The 19945-nt window shown below is 35.3% G+C and overlaps 1 protein-coding gene across 23 annotated transcripts in view; it reads left to right on the forward strand.

The window, feature by feature from the left end:
- Positions 1-19945, forward strand: part of IQCM (IQ motif containing M) — a 577684-nt gene that overhangs the window by 267578 nt on the left and 290161 nt on the right. For all 23 annotated transcript variants that reach the window (XM_070047451.1, XM_051819390.2, XM_051819388.2 and 20 more), the window contains one exon: positions 13703-13761. In XM_070047451.1, coding sequence (XP_069903552.1) covers positions 13703-13761 — 59 coding nt within the window. The remainder of the gene's footprint in view (positions 1-13702; positions 13762-19945) is intronic.

Below are 19945 nucleotides of genomic sequence, written 5' to 3' on the forward strand. Positions count from 1 at the left end.
TACAAAGGGTATTGATTTTTGTTTGTAAATTTTATATCCTGCAACTTTACCAAACTCTTATGAGTTCCAGTAGTCTCTTGGCAGAGTCTTTTGGTTTCCCTATATATAGAATCCTGTCATCTGAAAACAGGAATAATTTAATTTACTCCTTTCTAATTTATACCTCTTTGATTTCTTTTTTCTGGTGTAATGGCTCTGGCTAAAAATTACTGGAGTACATTGAACAGCAATGGTGAAAGTCGGCATCCTTTTCTAGTTCTAAATCTTAGGGGAAATGCTTTCAACTTTTCCTCATTCAACATAATACTAACTGTGGTTTTGGCATAAATTGCCTTGATTGCCTTAAGGGATGTTCCTTAAGGAACATCTACTTCATTTGTGTTAGATTTTTTTTTTCATGAAAAGATACTGTATTTTATTGAATGCTTTCTCTGCATCTGTTGATATAATCATATAGTTTTTATTCTTCAATTTGCTAATGTGATGTATCATATTAATTGATTTGCATATGTTAAACCATGCCTGCATATCAGGGATAAATCCTGCTTGGTTCTGGTGAATGACCTTTCTTACATGTTCTTAGATTCTATTAGCTAGTACTTTGTTGAGGACTTTTGCATCTATGTTCATCAGCAATATTGTTCTGTAGTTCTTTCTGTTGTATCTTAATTAGGAATTGAGGTGAAGCTGGCCTCATAGTAGTTTGGAAGGGTTCCTTCCATTTCAATTGTTTTGGATAATTTGAGAGAATTGGAATTAGCTCTTCTTCAAATGTTTGGTGGAATTCAGCAGTGAAGCCATCTGGTCCTGGACATCTCTTTGTTGTGAAAGTCTTTATTACTGATTCAATCTCCATCTTGGTTATTGTTCTGTTTCGGTTTCTATATCTTCATGACCCACTTTTAGTAGATTGTCTATGTCTAGTAATCTATCCATTTCTTTCAGATTTTCCAATTTGTTGGCATATGGCTGTTAGTAGTAATTCCTGTTGATTCTTTTTATTTCTGTGCTTTCCTTTGTTACATCTCCTTTTTCTTCTCTGAAATAATGATTTGAGTCTGCACCCTCTTTTTTGAGTAGTTGAGCTAGTGTTTTATCAATTTTATTTTCTCTGAAAAAAACTTCTTCATTTCACTGATCATTTGTTTCTTTTTGTTTGTTTTATTTCTTCTCTGCTTTTTATTAATTCTTTTCTTCTAATAATTTGATATTTGGCTTGTTGTTGATTTTCTATACCTGTGAGATATATTGATGATTCTTTTATTTGATGTCTTTCTAATTTTTTGATATGGTCACTAAAATAAACTGCCCTTTTACTACTGCTTTTGCTGTATCCCCATGAATTTTATGTTGTATTGTCATTTTCATTTGTGTCTAGGAATTTTTAAATTTGTTTTGACTTTTGTTCATTCTTCATTTGTTGGATATTTTCTAGTGTTTTTTTTTAAGTTGTTAATTTCCAGCTACACACCATTGTGGTCAGAACAAGATATATGATATGATTTCCATTTTATTAAACTGTTGAGATAAGTTTTATGGCCCAGCATATGGTATATCCTAGAGAATGTAACATGCACTGATGAAAAGAATGTGTATTCTACTGCTATGGGATGAAATGGCCTGCAGATATCAATTAGATGCATTTGGTCAATAGTGTTGATTAACTCTGTTGTTTCTTTATTTTTTGTCTATCTGACCTGTCCATTGATGAAAGTTGGGTGTCAAAGTCCCCCATTAATATTGTATTGAAATTTAAGTCTTCCTAAAGGGAGATGTTAATGCCCATTAACATTTGTTTTAAAGAGCAAGATGTCCTAGTATTGGGTGCATTTTGAATAGCATTTCAGCAATTTATAATGGTGTACTTTCTTATTTTATTTGTTTATTTGTTTTGGCCTTATTAGAAGAAGTAGTGATGTCTAATGCACATATCTTCTAACTTCAAATTTTAATTTTGAAATGTGTATTTATTTTCCTTTGAAATACTAAAATTTTGAATAATTAAGACAGGGCAAGGTAGATATTTACTTTGTAAAAAAACACATATTTAAGTCACATAGTTAAAAACCACCATTTCAATAGTTATATTGCTTTGTAGCAGTATTAACTGGTCCTGAAATGTTTTATATTTTCTTTCTAATTTTTTTCAAAAAATTTATTTCCTACTTCTAGGTAAAATTATCTATTGTTGTCCTACTTATGAAAACACTTTTAGGAAAAATTAAAAAAGACTCCATGCAAAATTCCTGTAGCAGTGAATAAGTCAAGACATATTAAATTATTTTCCCAAAACTTTAAAAGAAAGCAAGATCCACATTGTAATGTTTCTTAGATTTACCACCACCTAAAATGCAAAACAATCTCACTGACACTAAATGATTTTCTAATGCAGAGGTTTAGTTAAATGATCAAATAATTTTGAATTTATATCTTTAGAATAATTTATAGGTAAAATCCTTAATATATGTTTTATATTGCTTTTATTTTAAAAGACTATTGGATATTTATTTTTGAAAGACACTTCATAATCTTTATTTACTGTAGTAGCCAATATATTAACCTGGCTTATCTTAGTCCTGATTGACCATTTGATCTGAATTATCCTTCCATGAGAAAGTTATGTAAGGAGTACAAGGTATTTACACAATAGTAACTATTGACAACAGTTCTAGCTCTACAGTTGCCAGTAAACATATATTTATAAACATTCTTCTTTTGTGATAAACTAGAGTGTGGTTGTTACCAAACTCTGGGTGGAAGAATGAGAAGTTGAGTATAGAGAGCCTTTGAGCAGATATTAGGTTAAGGAATGAACAGACTGTGCCTGCCTTGGGGAATTCCCCTTCCCCCATACCACCTTCTGCGAAGCTAGGTACACTTGTTCTCTAGTAAAAGGGAACATTAACTAAATTTCTTAAAAAGTAATGAAAGAGAACAAACTGTAAAAAGGCAGCCAAAAAAAGGCAACATCTGTTACTGAACATGTCTCACTTGACTTCCTTTTAATGTTCTTAGGAATAAATTTATGAACTAGGGAAGGTTTAGTACTAATTAACTTGTTTTCATCAAACAAAATGCACCAGTCATGGATGTTGAATATGAATGAAAAGTTCAATAGTAATAATAAGTAGACATTGAAAGTACTGGTAGCCAGGTTATGGCCACAGGCTTTGGATATTATTGTGGTTTTTAATATTGTATTGATTTAGACTTGCTATAATTTGCTTTTTTAAATAATCAGAAAATATGTTAAGAGAGCCATCTGTTTATCAAATAATGGATGGATTAGATGAAAGGCTTTTTCTTCATTTACACACGTTTAGACTAATGAGATATTAGGATGATGTGTAAAAGAAAAACAGAATTACTCAAAGTTGTGCAGTATAAGCAGTTGCAGTAGTAGTAGTTACAGCTTTTAGTGGTTGTCCAGATCCAGAAGCTTTATTTGAAACTATTGGATGCAGAAATATTTAGGAAATAAGATTTTGACGTTTAGAAGTCTAAGAAGATAAGTAGGTTTTATCATACAGTAAAGCATGGGAATATTCTAAGTGAGAGACTGAGGCCACTTTAGACCTTGTGTTGGTTGTTTCAGGTTAGGTCTTGCCACCAAAAGTCAGGTGAGTTGAGTTTTGTCATATGTGTTATGAAAAATGTGTTGTTTCATCACTTCTCGGCCTTTTGCCTAAGATCGAGTGAAAAATGTGTTGTTTTACAGTGCTATTTTCATTCAGAGTCTCTGATAAAAAATTGTAGACTTGGGCCGGTGCCACGACTCACTTGGCTAATCCTCTGCCTGCAGCGTCAGGACCCCGTGTTCTAGTCCTGGTTGGGGTGCTGGATTCTGTCCTGGTTGCCCCTCTTCCAGTCCAGCTCTCTGCTGTGGCCCGGGAAGGCAGTGGAGGATGGCCCAAGTGCTTGGGCCCTGCACACCTCCTTTGAGACCAGGAGGAAGCACCTGGCTCCTGGCTTTGGAGCGGCGCAGTGCACCGGCCATAGTGGCCATTTTGGGGGTGAACCAACAGAAAAGGAAGACCTTTCTCTCTCTCTCTCTCTCTCACTGTCTAACTCTGCCTATCCAAAAAAAAAAAAAAAAAAATGAATTGTAGACTTGGATCGGCAGTAGTAGTTATAAAGGAGGATGAGGAAGCAAAGGAAATAAGGACCCGCATCCACACATACACACAGTTCAGAAGCTTTGAAAAGCACAGGCACCACATGATATTCTTCGGAAGAGGAAAAGAGGACACATGTTAATTTAAATGTGTTGTATGGATCTTGTTGTAATTTGTATTTTCTACATTGACCAAATAATTTATAGAAACCTTAATCTTTTCATGCAGAAACAGAATTCCTTTCCATTCCTTTTGTTGGCATCAGTGACCATTCTTTTTTTGTCAGGCATTCCTCTTGGTTTCTGCTTTTTTCTAACAGCCTCCAGGACTCACTAGGAAACCTTTTGGAATGTAGGGAAGGGGTGTTGCAATTATCAGCCAGAAGAACCAAATCTATCCCAGGGACACAGCCCCAAACTTTGAGTCTGAAGAGCTCCCTCTAATCAGGAATAGTTCACAGGTGAGGAGAGCTGGGGGTGCGAATCTGGAGGCAACATGCCTTTGTTTTGTTAGGAGAATGTCAGACAATAGAGGGTGTGTCAGCGAGGAGAGCTTGCTTTAGGGTAGAACTCCAGTCCTCCTTTATTCATTTCCATTCTGATTCCTATTTTATTCTTGAACTAAACACACAGGATAACAGTTAATTTCAAATTATTTGAGGCCTTTGCATTCTTCGTTATGTGTTCTTTTGATACAGATACATGTTACCATATATTTATGATCATTGCATAAAGGATTTTGAAATTTGCACTGTATATTGTTAAAAATTTTATAGATTATGCCTGTGAGATATATAGAAAATCAGCTGAGCCATAAATGAGGAGACAATCAACCTTAATTATTATAACAATACTTTAAAACCTCATTTTTTTACAAATACTTCTAAACATCTTTTTGTATTGATTAATTTGTTTTCTTACTGTACATAGCAGTAACATTCCATTTGAGGTTATAATTCATTTTTGGTTATTTTGGCAATGGAACAATGTTTTAATAGGATGTAGTACACTGTATTTGTAGTTAAGTTTTTGTGAATATTCCTAATTTCCTTAGGATAGATTCCTGGCAGTAGAATTGTTGGTGTACTCCTCTCCCCTTTTTCTACTTTGTCTTTTATTGTATATTGTTAAATTGCTCTCTAAAGAAATGTTGGTTTTGGAGTTTTAAAAATTTTTATTTATTTATATTCATTTTATTTGAATTGCAGAGAGCCAGAGAGAAAGATGTTCAACCTGCTGGTTCATTCCCCAAAAGCCTCAATAGCCAGGGCTGGACCAGGCCAAAGCCAAGTTCTCAGAAATCAGTGTGGCCGGCGCCGCGGCTCACTAGGCTAATCCTCTGCCTGTGGCGCTAGCACAGAGGGATCTAGTCCCGGTCGGGGCGCCGGATTCTGTCCCAGTTGCCCCTCTTCCAGTCCAGCCCTCACTGTGGCCGGGGAGTGCAGTGGAGGATGGTCCAAGTGCTTGGGCCCTGCACCCGCATGGGAGATCAGGAGGAGGCACCTGGCTCCTGGCTTCGGATCAGCACCGCGCCGGCCATGGAGGCCATTGGAGAGTGAACCAATGGTAAAGGAGGACCTTTCTCTCTGTCTCTCTCTCACTCTCACTATCCACTCTGCCTGTCAAAAAAAAAAAAAAAAAAGAAAGAAAGAAAGAAATCAGTGTATCTCACTTAAGCATTATTCACTGCCTTTCAGAAAGTGCATCACATGAAATGTGATCAGAAGTAGAGTAGCTCTGACTTGAAACAGACATTCTGACATGGGATGCAGGTGTTCCAGCAGTGATTTAACCACTGCACCAAACATCCATCCTGGTTTTGGATCTTTGGCATAAATTTTCACTGCTTTTTCTATCCCAAAACAAAAGCACACACACAGAAACAATAAATAAAGTATTACCCAACTAAAATAGATAATCAAATGAAAGGGCTTTGTGTTGTATGACTAAGTTGTAGTAGGGGCTTAATTAATTACAGCTATTCTGAACATTAAGAAATTGTTAAGGATTCATTAATATCCTTTCATGAAGAATTTGATATCTTATACAAGATGTACAATATGAAATATATAAATAAAGACATCAGAAGTTGTGGAAAGAGTAGAAAAAAATGAAGTTAAGGTTTAGATGAGTATATAGATTCATAATCTGGTGTACTACATGATTGTAATACATAGACCACAAATGTAGTTGTACACATTTTAGCAGCTAATAAAAAATAATGAGTATTCACTTAATTTAGACTGTTTCCGTAAAATAAAAGCAAACCAGAAAAATTCTACCATGTAGGTGATTATGAAGACAGTACTGTGACATAAATGTGGTCAATAATGTACTCAAAATATCTTTCATAAAATATAGTAATGTACTAACTATTAACACTCATTTTAACCATAAAGCCAAACCACAGTTTGGTAAAAGCACTTTGACGTGGTGGGAGAGTGTGGATGTGAGGCTTGTTGTTGTGGAGGTGGTGTGGAAATGGTATCATCCCAGTGTCAGTCTTCTTCTGGCTTAACTTAAATCAGAGATAGATCTTAGGGTATGTGAAGGAGTGGGAGGATATCTCATTGGACCTTTCTTCTCCGTGTGTGTCCATGAGTTAACAACATTTTGGAATTTGTTAGAAATGTAGAATCGCAGTCCCCGCACCAGATTTATTGGGTCCCAAGATCTACAGTGATTTATAAGCACATTAAAGTTAAGAAGCACTGTTCTAGATAATTCCCCAGGATATTGTTCCTTCTAAATGAGCTTTTGATAAGTAGTGATAATGCAGACAAGGTAATTTTCTTTTTCTTGCACCTGGAAGTGCAGATATTCTATGATGAATTTATCATGTGGTAGGATAGGAATGTGTTTTGTTTTGAATATTGAGGAGAAATATTATAACCAATTAAAGGTAGCAGAAACACATTCTCAGACAATGAAATAGAACAACAATGCTTGTCAACACTGGTCTAGGAGAATTTGCCAGGTATTTTGTTAATAGAACTTTCACCCAAATGGATTAATCTGAACAATTTTAATAAACTGGTATGTCCATTCAAGTACAAGCCTGAATATCTAGGTATAATTTTTAAAAACATTTACATTTGAGAATCATTGTTTTCTATAATTTTCCCATCAGAGTTCTCCAAATAAGGAATGATAGTGAAATTGTGATTAGGAGGCTGGGGCAATTTGTGGTTAGCAGATTTTGACCCCACTGTATTTGGCAGTTTTAAATTTCATTACAGTTAAGTCCCAGTGACTCCCTACAAAATCACTTCATTTTCTAAATGAAGTAGAAGTGGAAAACAAAAAAATCACAGCTTTCAAGACAGTGTACAATCTGAGATAATTTAATCTCTGTTACTGTCTTTTATTGCTGTATTGTCTTCATAGATTAAACCTTACCACCTGAGTCTCCAATTTCATCTTCTGAATAGAATAATGTATTGAGTTTGCATCCCAGATTTCACCCAACTTATCTGATCAAGTTTAGTTAAGATATTAAACTTCTCAGTTTCCTTAGGAAAAGGGAGGAATGCAATGTGTATTGCAGATCTTAAGGAATGTTTTACCATATTCTTACAAAATGTTCTATCATGTCATGTATTAATCATATAAAAGGGTATTTATGCAAATATGTGTACATATATACATTCATGTATAAAAGAACAATTCTGAAAAGAAAACCCTCATTGCATAAGAAATACAACCCTGTATATCTTTTCTTTCCCTTCATATCCTAACTGATTTCATTAATTTTGTTTTCTTGATTTCCTTACAGTTTTTTTTAATGATTCGTTTATTTGTTTGAAAAGGAGAGTTACAGAGAGGCAGAGGGGTAGGGAGAGAGAGAGATCTTCCATCTGGTGTTTTTTTTTTAAAAGTTGGTTAGCATATTTTTTCCTTTTATTTATTTTGCTAGTTTGGCACTAATATTCTTTTAATAAATTGTTAATGTATATGTTTTAATATACACAGTAACTTAAGGCATCTTTACTCTCTTCCTGTCCCATACAGAAATTTTAGGTTACTGGCCAAGAGCCAAGGCCATGAATAGCATGTGCTTTCACTCATATCCTTCTCTTTTTCTCTTTATTTTCAGGGCAATTTTTATATATTTTATTTTAAAATTTCTTATTTATTTTATAATTGAAAGGCAGAGAGATAGGAGATCTTTCATCTCTCTGTTCATTTCTCAAGTGCCTGAACAACTTTGGCTGGGCCAGACCAAAGCCAGGAACTGGAAATTCAGTCTAGTTTTCCCATGTGGGTGGCAGGAACCTAACACTTGTTGCCTCCCAGGATACATGTGGGTATGAAACTGGAGGCGAGGCAGAGCTGGGACTCTGTTACAGGATCTGGGCTTCCCAAGTGGTGGGTGTCTTAACTAAACTGTGCCAAATACCTACCCCCAGGGCAATTTTTAAATCCTAGTGTATACTCCAACAAGATTGCTGTTGCAGAACCTACATTTTATAAGGAGTGCTTTTGGAAACACCTTTCTTGCTCACAATTGCAAGTCTTGTGCAGCTCATTAAAATCCAGGCCTTAGGCTGTCAGGAATTGCTATATAATCCCTAAGGCAAAGACAAGCTCCAGAATTTATAAAATAGGAAATTCAACATTTCTGTTGTTTTTGACTAGAGTGAAACTCGATTACATTCCCATCAGCTCAGCCATACATTAAAAATATTTTTTATAACATCATTTTATTGTGTTGTTATTTTTTAATTCTAATCATATTCCTGGACAGAGCAATTTCTTCATGTATTTTTACAAGCAGATTTCACAGGGACTTCTTTTAGGATTCAAACTTCCCATTTATTGCCCTCCTGTTCAGCCTTTGCATTGCCTTTTAAACACTAAACCTCATTTAAATACCTACACATAAGGGCGGGTGCTGTGGCACACTGGGTTAACTCCCTGGCCCAAAGTGTCGTCATCCCATATGGGCACTGGTTTGAGACCCGGCTGCTCCACTTCTGATCTAGCTCTCTGCTATGGCTTGGGAAAGCAGTAGAAGATGGCCCAAGTTCTTGGGCCCCTGAACCCATGTAGGAGACCTGGAAGAAGCTCCTGGCTCCTGGCTTTGGATCAGCACAGCTGTGGCCATTGTGGCCAATTGGGAAGTGAACCATCTGATAGAAGACCTGTCTTTCTCTCTCTCTCTTTAACTCTGCCTTTCAAATAAATAAATCTTTAAAAAAATAAATACCTACATATAAAAGAGTAACTCCTTTAGTTTTGACTTTTTATGGAGACTAAAAATTTTTTCTAGTGGGAGGTAAATGAACAGCCTGCATTTTGCAAGGTCGTCTCGCTCTGATTTGAAAGTTGAATGGCTTTTTGAGGCTGACTATTATCTTTGGAATACTTGTTCCTGTAAAAAGGGTTGTGAAAGTACTGCACTTTAATGTACCTTCCAAGGTGGGGGCTGCTGTGGCTCCATAAGGTTATTTTGGGAATTTAGGGACTACTTGTAACCATCGCTACTTCTGGGGAGTGATTATATGGCTTCAGAATCCTCCTTTGATTTGTGTGCATCTTGGAAGTGCTCAAATTCAATAATGCAAAGATACTGACTGTGAAGCAGAGATGTTTGGTGCCTTTTGGTTCTGTGTATGCCCAAGGAGTTGATGCTTTTCTGTGGAAAGCGTTTCACACTAGAAGCAGAATATAAGGAATGAGCCACCCTGCTGTTTCACAGAAGGTGCTAGTGACAGGCCCGACTTCTGCAGGGCAACTCCTATTGTCCAGCCTGGCAGAAAAATCTTTTCAGCTTACATTACATGTTTTAATGTGTCATTTATAATTTTCTATGTATATACTATTAATGATTTTTTTTTCACAGTTACCTATTTTTTTTTTTTTTTTACAGGCAGAGTGGACAGTGAGAGAGAGAAACAGAGAGAAAGGTCTTCCTTTGCCGTTGGTTCACCCTCCAATGGCCGCCGCAGCCGGCGCACCATGCTGATCCGATGGCAGGAGCCAGGTGCTTATCCTGGTCTCCCATGGGGTACAGGGCTCAGGGACTTGGGCCATCCTCCACTGCACTCCCTGACCACAGCAGAGAGCTGGCCTGGAAGAGGGGCAACCGGGACAGAATCCAGTGCCCCGACCAGAACTAGAACTCGGTGTGCCGGCGCCGCTAGGCAGAGGATTAGCCTATTGAGCCGCGGCGCCGGCCCAGTTACCTATTTTTAAACAAACCTTTCATTTTACCAAGAATGATGTGTATATTTTCTCCTAGAAGGTTCACAAGTCTGTTTGAAACTATGAATATTTCTTGTTACTTAGAAAATACCCTTTAAACGCATTTGTGGGTAATTGGGGTATAATATACTGATTTTAAGTGGCCTTTTTATAGCAAACATATTCCAGAATTTCACACTAATAGAAATAAAATAGAAATATGTCTAACATAAAGATGCAGAATGAAAGGGTAAAAAATGATTTATGCTTAATCAATGCAAGAATTGTTTTTTAAATTTCTATTTATTTGAAAGTGAAGGAGGGAGACACAGAGACTATGCAGTAACTTAATCATTAGAATGTGAGAGGATTGTAAGAAGGAAAAAAAGAATCCAGATAAGATACTGAAAGAAAAGGGGAATTGAGGGATCATGCAGATGCTTTTCTAGATTTATCATATATAAGGTTGGTACCAGTTAAATTATGGAGTTTGAGAAAATACTCATGTGGGAGAAAAGTGTCTGAAAAGTGATTTGAGGTAAGCCTCTCTGAGTTATTGGCAAAAATTTGAAAATTTGCCAGGATTATTTAATATGGGCTTACAGGTTTAACTCCCAACATAAATCTGCAGATAGAATAGAAGTTTGAAAGAGTTGAAAGAAACAGGTGGTAATTGTGGAAAGAGGAAAGATTTACAAGAGGAAGAAGTGGAAACATAAGCAGAATGGACTGGAGACTTGAAAACCAGGCCCCTTAAAGGACTGATACTTATTTTGTAAAAAGTAGACCAAAATAATTAGCTTCTATTACATATAGAGAAACATAAATGGAGGTTGTGAAGGCAGTAAAGTTGAAAGACACGAAGTGGAGAAATCACAGAGATCATCTTTGAAGAGAAGTCCTCAAGAATGTTTGTCTGAGATTGTTTTACTTAGCATCCCTCACATCTGTGACCCATCATTATGGAGAATTTGTCAGTTCAGTTAGTCTGGCCGAGAAGGAAGCAGTTGAAAAAATATTAAGTTGGCAAGTGTAAATAGTAATGTCACATAAGGACAATGTGTCCTAACCCAAGAACATTGTTTTATGCAAAGGTGGGGCATATAAAGATTAAAAATTAATTTTATATACCATTAATATTTTTGTGATAATGAATATGTATTATGGAACATATTGAGGGCAAGATTTAAAATTAGGCTCAGCTCCATGTTCTATTTTCACTTAATTTTTTCACATAAATTGTAAAAAGAACTGTTATTCTTGAAGATGATTATTTATTTCGAAAGAGAATTCATGATCAGAGATTTCCAAAAGTAGCCAGTATTGAGATGCTGTAGTCTAATTTTCAAGCTTATTGCTATGTTCTGATACAACTATAGAAGAAAGGTTAGTCTGCAAAATTAAAAAAATGATGCTATGAAATAAAATTTACATATGTAACTAGACTGCATCTAAGCGGGCTCCTATAAGCTCCACTTTATAGGAAAGAGATTTGTGATTTTTTTAAGATTTATTTATTTACTTGAAAGTCAGAGTTGCACACAGAGAGAAGGAAAAGCAGAGAGAGAGAGAGAGAGAGAGAGAGAGGGAGAGAGAGAGGGAGAGAGAGAGAGAGGTCTTCTATCTGCTGGTTTACTTCCCAGATGGCTGCAATGGCTGGAGCTGTGCAAATCCAAAGCCAGGAGCCAGGAGCTTCTTCCAGGCCTCCCATGCAGGTGCAGGGGCCCAAGGACTTGGGCCATCCTCCACTGCACTCCCGGGCCACAGCAGAGAGCTGGCCTGGAAGAGGAGCAACCGGGACAGAATCTGGTGCCCCAACCCGGACTAGAACCCGGTGTGCCGGTGCCGCAGGTGGAGGATTAGTCTAGTGAGCCACGGCGCGGGCCAATATGAGTACTTTTGAAGTACAAACACAATTTTATTCCACATTTCATCTTTATGCCGAACCTTTAGATTTCATGAGAGTTTCTGCAAGAGATGTTGTCAAAAACACATTTGAAACTTAAAATGCAAAAATGAAAACATATTTTACTTGAGATATCACGAGCAATCCATATTATTAAATAGCCAAGGGACTTCCTGTTACTGACTTCTTTGAGCTGTTGAGGGAAATGATAACCAACAACCCTAAATCTCCAACGTTTTACTTACGTATCAAGATTACTTCAAATTCCTTCCATCTGTTTTTGAAACATATTTCATGTAAAATAATTGTCACAAGACATTATGAAGTGTATATACAACCTACCAGTGCTTTCTAATGTATCAATTTGCCCTTTGGGTCATCCCGAAAGATCAGAGTGGTGGCAATGACTCAATTGTTCTGAGGTCCTGTAGAATCATTTTCCTGAATTTTTCTTTCTGCCATTGACCAGTATTGTAGGAATATCCAAGAAAAACCACAAACTAAACAGTCATGCATGTTTCTTGGGAGTGGTGCTATTGAAGCTAATACATTTTACCCATCTTTTGAAGGACATATGGGAAAATTTTTTCACTGAAAATAAGTTGGATTCTCCTATAGACATTGTGAATGTTAGAACTTCTATGTTCTCTTTGTTACTTGGTGTATTATTCTGCTAGGGCTAGTATAACAAAATACCACAATGTGGGTGGCTCAAACAATGGAAATTTATTTTCTCATAGTTCTGGAAGTTAGAACTCCAAGATCAAGGGGACAGGAAGTTTGATTCTCTTGAGGCCTCTCTCCCTGGCTTAAAGGATATCTTCTCATTGTGTCTTCACATAGCTTTTTTTCCTAGTGTTCCTTCTCTTATAAAGATATCAGTCCTATTGGATTGTGACTCTCCCCTTACCATATCACTTAATCATAATTACTTTACTGAAGACTCATCTATAAATATATTTGCATCAGAGATTTAACTTATAGTTTTAATGAGTGGGGTAGGGTTGCCAATTCAGTGTATAACACTTTGTTAGATAGGAATTTGAAAGCCAAATTTATGTCACATATCAAGTAATTTCAGAAAATATCTGGCATTATTTTTCCAATATTTCTTACTTAGCCTGATTTTCTTATTGATTTTCATTTTCTTAGATACAATATTTTTGAAAGATATTAAACATTTTTAAGACAGAGAACAAATAAATAAGTTAAATTCTCATCTATGATGGATTTGTAAGGATATTTGCTCAGTGAAATGTTTACCAGGAATCGTATTTCTGTGGACTAAAATGGTGGAGAAGATCAACAATCATATTTCTATGAGTATATTCATGAATGCATATGAAATTTAGGTTTATAATACAGATTATAATGGAATGTTTCTTTCTTTGACAATATGACAGAAATTCATTGGAATTAAAAATTTACAGGCAATGATGTAATCCTTAACTTTTTCTAATATGTTAACTCTTCTTTCTCTCTCTTTTTTTTGTTAGAAACAGTTTATGAAAAGAAAGCAAAAACTTATCAAGCCAGAACCAAAGTCAGAACTCAGGTATATCTTTTATACAATAGCAGAAAAGTATAAATTAATGTACTTGATATCTCTGTTATCAGTGTCTAAGTTTAAAAAATATAGATTGTCAAAAGCTGAAATTGTTAATATATCTTTTTCAGTGTTGTGATTTGACTCAGGCAAGGATAAGAATATGTTTGCTTCAATTGCCTCAGTTATCAGTCAGCAGTCCCAGCTGTTATACTTTGCGGTGTCCAGGAGACAGCAGTGCACACAGCACTATAGTTCACTACCCAGCATGCCTTTCAGTGGCACTGCTAGGAATTTTTCGATAACTGTGATGCTATTATGCATGAAATTTGTTGAAAACTTTTTTGAGAAATCACTCTTTTGTGAGCTAGATTTTTGGATGTAATGGAAAGAAGGTATTATTGAAAAAATGAACTTTCTAAATTTAAGAAGGCCGATTTCATACTTGTATTTTCTTATTCACTGAGAATACATTCATTAATTAATTTTGTGGAGAAATATATAAGAAATATTGAAGGCACTGGAGTGTGCTGGCACACAGATGGAAACCAGGGGGGATTTGAATCTTGAAAGAAAGGAATTGCAATGGGTAATTCATTTAGTTTTTCGTAAGTCATGCAGGTGAGGTTGCTAGAGCATAGAAAACATCAGTGATACTGGGGTGAGGTGTAAGAAGACAGAATTTGGGACTGCCTGAATGACTGGAAACTGATCAGGCAATCCCCAAAAGGATAAAGCCTGGGAGGGAGGAGGCCTGAGTTTGCATATAATCTCTTCTTGAATACTTGGCTGACTCCTGAACTGGGTATGTGTGGAAGAGACTCCAAGGAGTCCAACCTAATGCAACAACGTGCATAGTTTTTAGTTGGTTCTAGTTATATCAAAAGAAAAAAATCTTAGATACTATAATTCACAGACAAAGGCTTTAAAGCAGCTTTTATAAAATAAACTAAGGTGTACATAATGACAGATTACCTCAGTGCAGAAATAAAAATATTGTAAAAAGAATAAAGTCAGAATTCTAGATACAGAAGACTTAAACAAACAGACACAGTTGACTTTTATGGATGGCTATATCCAATAACTGTAATTATGCATTCTATCTAACTGTACATGTAAGTAACATGCTTTATAAATATGGGAACAGAAAACAATGCAATAGAAAATACAGAATTATTGTAGCAGGCTAATAAAGCCAAAGTTACTTTTTTGATAAGATTAATGAAAATTGTAAGCTCCATAGGAGACTGATTAGCAAGAAAAAGTGAAAAAAGAAGGGTCAGCATTTGGCATAGTGGTTAAGACTTTGGTTAAGATGTCACCAAACCATACCAGAGTGCCTGGATTCAATTTCTGCCCCAGCTCCTGGCCCCACTTCCTGACAATGCAGACCCTGGGAAGCAGTGGTGATGGTTCAAGTGACTGTGTCCTTGTCATCCAGATGGGAGACTTGGATTGGCTCTTGGCTTCCACACTGGTTGTTGAAGGCATTCGAGGGGTGAACCAGCAGGTGGAACTCTTCCCTGACTGTCTCTGTGTCTCTCTGTCTCCATTTCTCTCTCTCAAATTAACTTTTTAAAAAGAAGATGAGAGAAAACACAAATCACTAATCTCATTAATGAAAAAGCCAGCATCACTATAAATCCTATAGATAATAAAATGATAATAAGAAATATTTGAATAACTTCATGTCATTTATTTTCAACTGGAAGTAATATGTTTTTGAAAAATTGACACAAATATCATTAGAAAATCTAAGTAACCCATGTCTTTTAAAGAAGCTGGATTTTTTTTATTAAAAACCTTCCTAAAAATAGACCAACTGTAGAGAAAAAGGTATTAACTGTCATACTTAAACTATTTCTAAAATATTTGATGGTGTTAAAAGCAGTATTTCCTTTTTTTCCCCTGCAAATATTCTTTATCTGGTTGGTTTGATTAGGAATTTTTTTTTCATTATAGGTGTTACTGAATTAAAATTAGTCTAGCTTTTCAATGCAAAACAATTGTACAGTCTCAACTATGAGTGTTTTTGTAGTTATTTGAGGTTCAGAAAGGTTAGGAACTTCTTCAAGAACCACAAAAGTAAAAGAATCATGACAGGTATTTGATGCTCAACTCTTAGTGATATTCTTAGTCATGCTGCCTTTATACCATTTACATATTAAATTTTAAGTCTTTCTGATGATTTAAGTTATTTTTAAATGGTATCTTTAAGGTATCAGAAGCAAATTATATTATTAAGGAAAATAATGTATTTGTACACACAGAATTCATTCACAATATCTAAGCAAAATTGTGAACTGGGAGCTCTATAAATTGTGATCTCTTGTGCTAGTGAGATGTCATTTTTGTTTTATTTTCTATGAAAAGAATTTACTTTATATATATAAACAATTTTTCTTGAGGGACACTTGGATTAGACTTTATTTAATAAATTAGTAAACGTGGCTAATAGTGGCTCTAGTGATTTAAAAAAGTGTTAGTAGAGTAGAATCATGGAGGAAGAGGAGAAGAAAGAGGAGATACATGAGACATAGGAGGAGAAGAGAAAGAAATGAGGTGAGGGGCAGTGTTTTGGCTGGGATGCAGGCATCCCATATCTGAGTACTGGTTAAAGTTTCAGTGGCTCTGTTTTCAACCCAGCTTCTTGTTAATGCAGCTGGGAAGGCAGCAGATGGCACCCAGGTGCTTGAACCACTGCCACCTAGTAGGAGTCCTGAATGGAATTACTGGCTCAAGGCTTCTTCCTGGCCTACCCCTTGGGGCTGTTCCAGACATTTGGGGAGTGAACCAACAGATACAATATTTTCATTCTCTCTCCTTCTTTCTCTCTCTTTCTGACAGTCTGCCTTCCAAATAAATAAATCATTTAAAAAAGAAGGAAGCAGTGTAGAACTGAAGTAAAATTGTGATTAACATAAAGCAATATTTTTAAATCCATGCCATTTTTCATAATACACATTTCCATGTACTTTATGAAGTACCATTGTGTACAATACACATGTAGATATATTTCGTTGGAAATACTTAAGTGAATCAGTATTCTCTTCTTTATTTGCAATCCATCTTCATTCACATCATAAAAATTCTGTGCAACTTTAGAGTCCACATGTTGGGACCATTTTACAGCTTGGGCTAGAGGATTTTTCTTGTTACAGAAGAAATTCCCATATATTTTCAGCTCTAGCTTTCCTTAGAGCCTGCATGAGGCAGAGTATATTATAAACTTCCATCAGTCATCAGTCAACTTCAATAATGTACTGGCCAATATCTAAGTACTTTTGCATTTCAAGGGTAAAAATATGTCACACATACATTACCATTGCCAGGCTGCAGTAAACACAAGAGAGTCTGTTTTCCTGGTTCTCTTTTTAGTTATGGGGGGAAAAAAAAAAAGATGAAGGAATTAATTTATACATACCCACAAGCTTTGCGGGAACCCTCCACAGTTGGCAAATAGGACTGCTTTATGCACCCACTCAGCAGGATTTTTTAAGGAGGCAGTCACTTGGCTTTAAAAGGTGGGAGTGGGGAAGTTGAGCAAAGGAAAACTGCTGCTGCTGCACTGGATTTGGAATTGCTGCTAATGTGAGCACCCAATTGTATTCTTGGTAGGAAATGGGAGCTGTTGCCTTATATGGATAAATGGTCAGTCCTCTTTATTTCTGTCACAATCTTCCAGGATCACAAAACTAAAAAGTAAATTTTCCCTATGTTTTTGTTTGTCTTCCTGTTATTTCAACTACAAAGATTTCAGTATTCAGAAAGGGAAGAAACAAAGTTGCTGTCCTGTTTATGCGTTTGTTTATAGAAGTGAACATCTGGTATACATAAGACTTTTTGTTAACAGCAGTATTAAATAGCTATAATGCTGGAGTCTCACAAATTTAGGATGAATTAACTAGGTTACAATAAACCTTGCTACCTTGCTTACGATTGCTGCAAACAAACAAACAAAAAACAAACCTCATATTTGTGAATATTTATTTTTATTTGTGGATTCTAAAATATGTGTTTCTGTATTTTTACCAGGGAAAAATGATATTTTTGCCTTGATTTTATAAATATACTATATACACTGGTGTCCAAATTTATAGATAATAATTTTCATAGGTGAAAATTAAAACATAGTTTGTATCTAAATGAAGGTTCTTTTTCCTTTAATAAATAATTTAAATGATGAATATTGAAATTAGTAGAATTAAATAAGTTTGAGAAGATTGGTTGAAATCTGTAAGTTTAAAATAAGGTTGAGAAAGCCAAAAATCAGTTTTAAGGAAAAAGAAGTTTATGTTAAAACATTTCAAAGAAAACCAGTCAATCTCATTTTAAATGGAATTGCCAAAGAACATTTTTTGACTTTCATTTCTTTTATAAAGTGAAATATTTAGTATAACATTTATAAGCTAGAGAGTCAAAGATGTGTCATTCTTAATTTTTTAAAAATGAAATTTATACATGAATTGTAATATGCACTTTTCTTTTACCTCGGCAGAGTTAAGATTTAACTGTGAGATCTCTTCTTTTCATAGCATCATCTTTTTAATCTCTGTTAACTTTTTTTATGCTTAATCTATTTTTCTCCAATTTTTAAATGGTATCTTTAAAGTATCAAGTCAGTTTATATTACTAAGGATAACAATTCATTTGCACACACAGGGTTCATTCACAATATCTAAGCTAAATTGTGAGCTGGGAGCTATATAGATTGTGATCTATTGTGCTATTGAAATGACATTTTCATTTTATTTTCTATGAACAGGATTCACTTTATATCTAAACAATTTTCTTTGAGGGCCACTTGGATTTGTTTAGTACCTCTAAGTATATTTCAGACATCTCTGTTTTATTCAGATAACCTATTGCATTCCATGAATATAATACTACACTCTTTTGATGTCTTTTTGCAATGAACTGAAAATCCTTTGCAGATTAATATGCCATTGATAAAATTTTCTTTTGTTGAACTTGTGAAACATGTAATTCTTTTAAAAAATCTAATTGATTTCCAAATAGAGTAGAAAAATGATAGATCTTTAATTCATATAATATTAGATCTTTAGTTCCAAAATATTCTGTTGATTTGTAATATTAAATTTGTAGTTATAAATTCAGATGCTTGTCATTAACCTTTTACCCTTTTAGTATTTAATTTGCCTCAATTCTGTAAGTTGGAAGTATTAACATTTAAGTATACCATCTGTGAACTAAAATGTACCATTTTGAGACCCTTAAGTTTCCCTTTTTTTTTTTTTTTTTTGACAGGCAGAGTGGACAGTGAGAGAGAGAGACAGAGAGAAAGGTCTTCCTTTGCCGTTGGTTCACCCTCCAATGGCCACCGCGGCTGGCGCGCTGAGGCCGGCGCACCACACTGATCCGATGGCAGGAGCCAGGTACTTATCCTGGTCTCCCATGGGGTGCAGGGCCCAAGGACTCAAGGACTTGGGCCATCCTCCACTGCACTCCTGGGCCACAGCAGAGAGCTGGCCTGGAAGAGGGGCAACCGGGACAGAATCCGGCGCCCCGACCAGGACTAGAACCCGGTGTGCCGGCGCTGCAAGGTGGAGGATTAGCCTAGTGAGCCATGACGCCGGCCGTTTCCCTTATTTTTAAAACAAATATTTGGGCTTCTAAACATTCATATAATCCATGTAAATATATAGATGAAAAATAATCATTACTTCCTTTTTTATATTTTAAAGCAGACAGGAACTAAAAGAGTTATAAGATATGATATTAATATAAATTTTAATGGCAAAATTGAAATATTAATTTATTTTTATATAATATAATCAAATAACATAATGGAATATTGTACCTACTACATATCCAAATATGAAATTCACACTGAAGAGTCTGATGTTGTAGACAGGTTCTTGAATGTTTTCTTTTTATATATAAATGAATTTCATTTTATCTGTTTATCATCACTTTTTCCTGAAAAGGACCAAATTCTCTTATCTCAAAATAATTTTAAAGTTTTCTCCCTAATAACTTTCTTTTGTTCTTTTCTGAAATTTTCTTACTTATTAATGGAAAATTAGCTTGTAATTATTACTTAATATTAATTAATCCCTCTCCCTCTCCTTTAATTAATATTAATTAATAATTAATGGAATATTAGCTTGTACTTATTAATGGAAAATTAGCTAAATTCTTTCAGCTGATTATTCTGGATCAGTACCCGGCC

Source organism: Oryctolagus cuniculus, chromosome 8 (genome assembly GCF_964237555.1).
Source record: "Oryctolagus cuniculus chromosome 8, mOryCun1.1, whole genome shotgun sequence".
NCBI classification, from domain to species: Eukaryota; Metazoa; Chordata; class Mammalia; order Lagomorpha; family Leporidae; genus Oryctolagus; species Oryctolagus cuniculus.